The 7,910-nt window shown below is 44.9% G+C and overlaps 1 protein-coding gene across 1 annotated transcript; it reads left to right on the top strand.

The window, feature by feature from the left end:
• Positions 1-203: 203 nt before the first annotated feature.
• NDP (norrin cystine knot growth factor NDP) lies at positions 204-7,519 on the top strand (the record flags this gene model as incomplete). Its single annotated transcript, XM_082305081.1, has 2 exons — positions 204-377; positions 7,292-7,519. The coding sequence occupies 2 exons, from the start codon at positions 204-206 to the stop codon at positions 7,517-7,519; spliced, it is 402 nt and encodes a 133-aa protein (XP_082161207.1).
• Between the last annotated feature and the right edge of the window lie 391 nt (positions 7,520-7,910).

The raw sequence follows: 7,910 nt of genomic DNA, 5'->3' as shown, positions 1-7,910 counted from the left end.
ATTTATGTTGTTTTTACTTCAGCTATGCAGGAGATTCTTTGACGGATTACGATCTCAGTAAACTCCAACTCGAGAAGAAGAATGACAGCTAAGAGACTTAAACCAGACTTTTCACCATCCTGGAAAGGAACTGGCTGCTAGTATTTGGAGTTTTTTTAATACTCTACCTCCCTCTGCTGTTATCAGCGAGAAGTTCCTCGACAATGGGAAATCATGTACTCGCGGCTTCGATTTCTATGCTCTCACTCCTGGCGATGATGGGAGATGCGGACGGTAAAACAGATAGCTCCTTCATGATCGACTCTGACCCCAGCCGCTGTATGAGGCATCACTACGTCGACTCCATCAGCCACCCCCTGTACAAGTGTAGCTCGAAGGTAAGGACTTCCCTCACCCCTTCACAGCAGGATGCTGCATCGTCAGAGTTGTTAAAATGAGCCATTTGGGGTGATTTTTATCTGCACAAATTCCTTGCTACCAAAATCCAGCTGCAGAGACATACAGATGTTGAGACATCTGCGTGTGTACATCAGAACTGGGGCTGGAGAGAAAGGCTCTTGAGTCGCTCTTCACTTTTTCAAAGGGAAAAACACACCATGATGGTAAAGCTAACATGCAGTGAATGATAAGATTCAAAGGAGCGCATTGGGGTCTCAGCCACCAGCACCAAGGAGATGGGCTAGTTTGGAAGTTTAGATCATCCCAGTCACCTCTTCCTTCAAGGGAGTCTTTAATCTGGAGTATGTAAACTTGTAACTTTCGAGGTCAAGTACCGAGATTAAGAATCAAGCTGTAAAATGGTAATGAAAAAAGAATGTGAAAAACATTGCTCATTTTTTTGTCCCTATTTAATTTCAAGGCCTTTGTTTTCACGCAGAATGTCAATTGGATGTTTACTATAGGGTTTAGGAGCAGAAGGAAATACAAGATTGCCTTTCATTTGAGATTTCAAGCCTGAAAAATTTGTTGTGTCAAAATGGTTTAGCAGCCTGTGTATGTAGCCTACAGTTATTTATTTCATTGTGTGGAGAAAAAGAATGGGGAGAAACAATGGGAAAATCCTTGCTGGTCCCTTTCGTCTTCTTAATTTGTTCCGGCTGAGTTAACCCAGTGCATATTCAGATGTATGGTCTCTGCTTGGACCATCCCTCTGTCCCGCAGAAAGTGGCTTTGCCTTATGCATCCACATCCCTGGGTTAACAAAAGGGACCAACAGCCAGTGCCAACACTTTTGCCAGCCCTGTGTTGGGTAAGAGAGCGACAGGAGGTGGGTGGGAGATCAGAGGCTTTTGCCCTGCTGCTCTTGGGTTCAAACAGTAAAATCATGCGTTTCTTGTGATCCAGGAGAGATCTTTTGTTTTGCTCTTAGCCTAGACTAGACCTTCTTACCATCTGGGAAACATCCAGCATTAACATACAGACCTGCAGAGATGCATCTGTTTGTGCAATATTGATTTTATTGCAGTTGAGTCCAACGTGAGGCAAAGGTGAAAAGTGTGGGTGGGGCGGGTGGTTTTTATGTCCTAGAAGGGGTTGCTAGCAGCCCTCCCCTCCCATGGCAATTCAGATCACCTATTACACCTGAGAAGCCATAGCTACCATGATGGTTTGGTCCAGGAGGGCGATGCTCCACCCAGCTGGCCCTCACTCTCAGCTCCCTGCGCTGCCAGAGAGCAGGAGTAGCTGCGGTACGTAACATAGGCAAGATGGTAGGTGGCCCCCAGAGGCCCTTTTGTCTCCAGGCTTGGGTAGGATCCCCCTTTGCCCCTCTACACGCAGAAGAGCAAACAAGCAACAAGTGGTGACTTCACTAGGGTGGTGAGAAATGCAGAGTATAACTGACCTAGGCACACTCCTCAGACAAAAGAGGATAAACACAACAGGTCCCAGCCCAGCCCCTGAGGCAGTTCAGTCCTGGAGGATGAAGGACGGGGATTCTCTTGTCCTGGTCTCTCCTCTCCTGTGGTCCATCACCCACCCACCTCCATTCCCCAGCTGCAGCAGGTTCCCACAGCACGGCTTGGCCTCTGCTTGGCCCCGCATCACTGCCAGCTCTCCAGCGGCCACCACCACAGCCAGCCCCTCCTGTCCCCAGGCCAGCCGGGCGCTCGCTGTGAGGCTGCTGCCCCTGCGCTCCCAGACCCGCAGCTCCACACGCTCCTGCCTGCCCTGCAGTCAGCCCGTGCCTCACCTCCGGCTGTGCTTTTCTTTCCTGCTCAGGACATTGCTTCCCACACAGCCCAAGGAGGGAAGAAAGGAAGGAAAGAAGGAAGGAAGGAAACCCAACAACAACTCAGCTTCTTAACATCCCTAATGACAGAGAAAAGCAATCAGGCCTTTAGGAGTGAGACTGATGGAAATGAGAACAGGGAAGGCATTGTAATTAAAACCATATTATTTCAAAACTGAGCTTTGAGAAGAAAGCTGTTGACATAAACATTTGTAACTCTGACTGCAAAAATATCAGTGACTTTTTTTAAATCAAGCCTTTAATGGAAATCATGTTTGAAAATATTATCACATCTCTTGGCTTCCCAAATTCCACAACTGTTTCAAGAACAGTTTTTTAACAATACTGCAAGTTGTATGGACTTTCTCGTGAAGTGGAAAATGAAAACGGTTTCCACACAAAGTGAAATAATTTTAACATTTCCTAGAAAACTTCTGTTTGTTAAATCAAGCTCTTTTTTTTAAGGTCTCAGGGATCTGAATCATCCTGCTAGACATATGGCTTCTGTTCTGGATCTAGCATACAAACACAGACCAATATTAGACTTGCTAATGAAAATTAGACACAATGTCTGTTCCTATACATATTGTGATAAAATATACACAAGTCAAAAAAAGGAAGGTTCTGTGCGAGTAGCTGTGGGAATTGTGGTACCTCTTGTTTCCACCGAGTTTGCATTGTGAAGCTAGGACTGACGATGTCAAGCAGAGACTTTGCCCTTTTTTGGCATGATATATTGGTTCCATCGAGCCATCCTTTTTCACTCCGTATGTTTTCCCTTTTAGTGCAGCATAAAATGACAGAAGTTAAAAATGGCTTCAGAAATTGCAAGACGTATTACGTTTGCTGTCTGTCTTGGTTAAAAAAGGATTATGTTCACCGTGCTTCTCTGTGAAGGCTGCCAATTGTACCCACATGGGAAGTAGTTTTGTTACATTTGGAAACATCCACCCAATATAATTTAATCATTAAAATCCCTCTTGCTTGTGACTTCAGGCAGATGTTGAAAACAGGTTTCCAAAGCCTTCGGAAACATAGTCCATTATAGTAACAGACACAAAGGAGGGACAGAAGGTCATTTGTTCCTGAAAAACAGTGTTTTCCTTTGACTTCAAGGAAATGTTTGTGGCAGCTCATGAGGTACTGCCTTTCCTGACCGTATTGGATTCTGCATGACCTCTGTCACGGAGACCCACTGGTCTTCCATGTGCTGGATCACCTCGCTGCTGAAACCAGGGCCTCCTAAATTACAATATTGGCTGTCACAAGTGCTTCCTCCAGATGTGCCAGAAGAGTGCTACCACTGACAGCCTCGCACTAAAGAATCCAGCCCAGAGAGACATGGACCAGATGAAGAAAGATTTAGCAAATGTCTGATTTGCTCATGAGGTAGCTCAGGAGATTTTCAGTAATGCCTGCTCGCAGCCAGGCCATGGATACTGTGTGAAAGTCTGTTCTCATGCATCTCAGCCCATCTGCTTTTGGGCCTCAGCTTGTTCCTGAAGAGGACTACAAACACTGTTAATATCAAACCAGTTCACAACTTCTGAATTTCCAGAATAAAACTCAAATGATCAGAGTCAAATATTACCTCAGATTCAGGTTGCTCTCTTTTGCAGCCATCCAGATACCTATGAGACTGCTGACTTTAAGTAAGAAAATGTATTTTTCTCTAGCTGCTCATACACGTGAAACCCCCCACAGGTCCCACATTGTAGCACGCCATGCTTCCGGATCCAACATCGCAAGGTGACATGCACAGGCTCACATGTGTGGGGGACAAGGGGAGCCAAGAGGCACACATATCAGGTTATAAAATACCCACACATTTTTACTATATATACACCCACTGTATTACTGTGCTATGCCATCATAGCATTACTAATTATTTAGGCGATAATCTCTATTGCATTATAGTACACGATGCAATAAGCAGCTGGTGCGATTGACTAAATGGCAAAGAAAAGCTTTTAAAGTACATGCTATTTCCAGCCTATTTGCACACCTACCAAAATCCACTGGTGCTGTTCTGGATTTATGAGGAGGTTAAATTTTGCTGAGGACTTCAGGTTAGCCCAGAAGTTTAGAAAGTTATCAAAATGGGAAATCTGAAAATTTTTTATCCTGCAAGTTTGACTTGATTCCCATGGTGCTGTGCCATTTGTAAAAATTCACACTCTCATCCAAAAACAGGGCATAAAACCAACACTGTGTAATTTTACATTATATGAATACTGACTGTACTTTTATGAAAAGCTAAGTAGCCAGCAAAACTCGAGATTAAAATTAGAGCCTCCACAGAATAAAACAGGTTTTAAAGACAAGGCTTGCTGAGCAATTATAAATGCAGTTGCACATTGAAGAAACATTGACTGTTTTTTCATTAGAAAGCTTGCTGTTCATAAGAATTGTATTCAGACACGGATATTGGCACGTCAGAAAATTCTGCCCTATAATTACACTGTTGCACTGTAGTCCTTAATCCTGTTCCTTGGGGGTTGGATTGTGTTTTTTGCTGGCATTTCTGAAAGTACCTGCAGATACAGGACCAGATGTGTGCCATAAAAAGTCCTTAGGGTAACAGTAATAGAAGTGACTGACAGTTCCAGCTCCAGAAGCATCAACCATTAGAAGTCATCTCCACCACACAGCCATGTGTGCTGTCACATTTGGGCTGAAATCACAGAATCATAGAAATGTTGGTTGGAAGGGACTCTGGAGGTCCTCTGAACCTCTCAAAAAGCAAATCGTGGCCATTGCATGTCCCCTGTTGCCACTCTTGAGGAGTGTTTGGCTCTGTTGTCTTTGCAACTCCTCTTTGAGCAGTTGTCAGCTGCCATTGGATTGCTCCTCACCCTCCTCTTCAGCCGAACACATGGGAACAGCCTGTGATGGAGCGTGCTCACAGTCCAGTGAACTGGTCAAAGTGGGGGGCCTAACAAGAGCTGTCAAGATGCCGGGAAGGAAACTAACTTTTTAAAATGTCCCAATCTGCTGCTCTCCCTTTGCAATACAGGTGGATTAGATACCTGTGTAGCTCTTCACCAGCTGCCTGCCTGTCACTATGGGAAGTGAGTTTTGTTTACCAGGGGACAAAAGTGGATCTTTATCTGTCAGTAACAGGTTGATAGCACTGTAATAATTGTCCCTTTCCCTTTTCTCGTATACACTAAAGACGCTGGTATTAAGGAGCTTGACATAGCTGATACGTTTAAAGCTGGGGTGTGGCTCAAAAGTACACTGAAATTTTCTTCCCAACATATTATTACTAACAGCTAAAGTGAAATTGCTCATGAATAGGCAGCATCACAGGAAGGGGACCCTAAATTTATGCTACAAATCATGAAGGATGGTAAATTTATTGGAGAGCCACAAGAACCCATCTCTTAATTAAACCAAGGAACAAGATAGTACCAACCCCTGATCATCAGTTCATGAAGACATCTTCCTTGTGATCTTTCTGTGTTGACTGAAGTGTACTTGTTAATATATTAATACATTTCCAAGCAAACCATTTAGCATGCAAGTACTCTCGGAAAAGCCGTTTTTAAGCACTGTACAAAGTATGTTGTTTATGGATGATCAGTGCCTTTCCCATGGACACAGGCAGTGCTGGTATTTCCTAATTTATACCAGGAATATTCTATCTGTCTTTCTCTCTCATCTTTCCTCATGACTCTGGCTAAAGAGAAAACTAAACATTTGACACACCTGCTTGCAAGACTTGGAGATTTACAGCCAATCGATCATGTGTAGTGAAAGAAGCTCAGAAGTGTTTAACGCTGTAAAATATTTGCTGTCTTATTTGTAGTTATCCTTTTAGATTGTCTGGAAAAACCATAAGATATGGGCAGCATGGTTAAAATGTAATTTTATTCCTTGGTTATAGGATAGACTTACCACTGTTTTACTGCCTACTTTCTCTCCTCTGTCACATTTTGACCTTGTTGGGATGATACAATAAGTTGATTCTGAAGTTTGTGTTGCTTAATGAGAAATAGCTGATCTGCACTTAAATAATATTTCATTCCCCATGAAGGCATAAGAGTTTGTTTAAACTTGTCCAACACTTAGCTGTTATCAAGGTGATAACAGCTGCTTCTAACCACATGACTTCCTGAGCTTTAGAAGATCCTTTCCATATTTTCTATAGAGCTTAGGAGACTCTATCCATCTCCTCTGCTCAACAAGGGGTCGTTGGGAAGGGGAGTAGGTGACGCCCCATGAGCTTTCCTTCCTTAGGGCCTCCCATTGTGCAAGTTACTTTGCTCAGGTCACAGCTCAGTCGGTGAACTCAGGAGAAGAACCATGGAGCCTGCACTGCTTGTGGAAAATGTCGTTAGTGAGCCCTCATGTTTGGCAAGCACGTAATCTTGTTTACATTTTCACTGCCTTACACTGTACAGTGCTTTTTATACAGATATAACTGATGCAACTATATATATATACACACACACATATAATTGCAAATACATATTCAAGGTGATCTTTGTAAAAGAAGCTAGAAACTTACTTCTTTAGAAGCAACAGACTGAGCATCTTCTTTACATTTCTACTTTATATGTTTATATATCTAAGCATTTGAGACATTCACTGGCCCCGAGGATCAGTTCTGCTGATCACTAGTATACACTCAAAGTGTTGGAAAGTATCCAAATGAAGTATCAGTCTGGCTGATGATTTAAGGGCTTGGCTGCCACAAATCTGGGGTCAGCAAGTCACAGTTGCAGTCACTGTGCCTGGAAAGCAGAGCTGGCTGTGATTGTTTGGAGCCCTGAGGCCAGCTTTCAGAAATCCAGACCCTGTAGTCCTTATCGGTGTTGGAGCCTGGGACTCCGGGAGGAGACTCGCTTTTCCTCCTGCCCATGTTACCTCCTCTGCTCTCTCAGACACAGCTCAGGAGCAATGCACTGTGTGGGGTTGGGTGCCCCCGCCGAGGTGGGAAGACGCAGTAAGTGAAGAAAGACCAGCCAGACTGGAAGGAGGTACCCATCTGCCGGTGTTAGCTGTGTGCTGGCAGCCTTGGGGCATCTTTCCTAACCCATCTCTCTTCCTTTACAGATGGTACTGCTGGCTCGCTGTGAAGGGCGCTGCAGCCAGACGTCGCGCTCGGAGCCGATGGTTTCTTTCAGCACTGTCCTGAAGCAGCCTTTCCGCTCCACCTGCCATTGCTGCCGGCCCCAGACCTCCAAACTGAAGGCCATGCGGCTGCGATGCTCGGGGGGCATGCGGCTCACTGCCACCTACCGCTACATCCTCTCCTGCCACTGTGAGGAATGCAACTCCTAGGGACGTACCTGCCACAGCAGAGCCGGGGACTGGGATGCTGCTGTTGGGGAAGGCTCCCAAGAGGTAACCCGAGGTGAGGCCGACGCTCCCAGCGTACAATTGCAGCGAGGACAGGACTAACCAGGCTGGATTGGATCTCAGAGCTAAAGCGTAAAATATCCTGAGGCCCTGGGTGATGCCGGTACCGAAGCGTGGGCTGTGACAAAGGCGAAAGCACAAGGACTTGTTTTTAAGAAGCCTTTCTTTTTTTTGGAAAGGATATTTTTGTGAGTTCCTTCTGTTTCAGGCTCAGCTCTGACTACAGAGAGGTCCTTTTACTTTAGGCCAGGGGCAGCAGGGGAAAAGAGAGGAAGGTCAGCTGGATGACAGCACTGCACTCTGGAAGTTGGCA

The sequence above is a fragment of the Platalea leucorodia genome, assembly GCF_965183815.1.
Source record: "Platalea leucorodia genome assembly, chromosome: 2".
NCBI lineage: Eukaryota > Metazoa > Chordata > Aves > Pelecaniformes > Threskiornithidae > Platalea > Platalea leucorodia.
The sequence above is the reverse complement of the archived record's forward strand: the minus strand, read 5'-3'. Positions and strand labels throughout refer to the sequence as shown.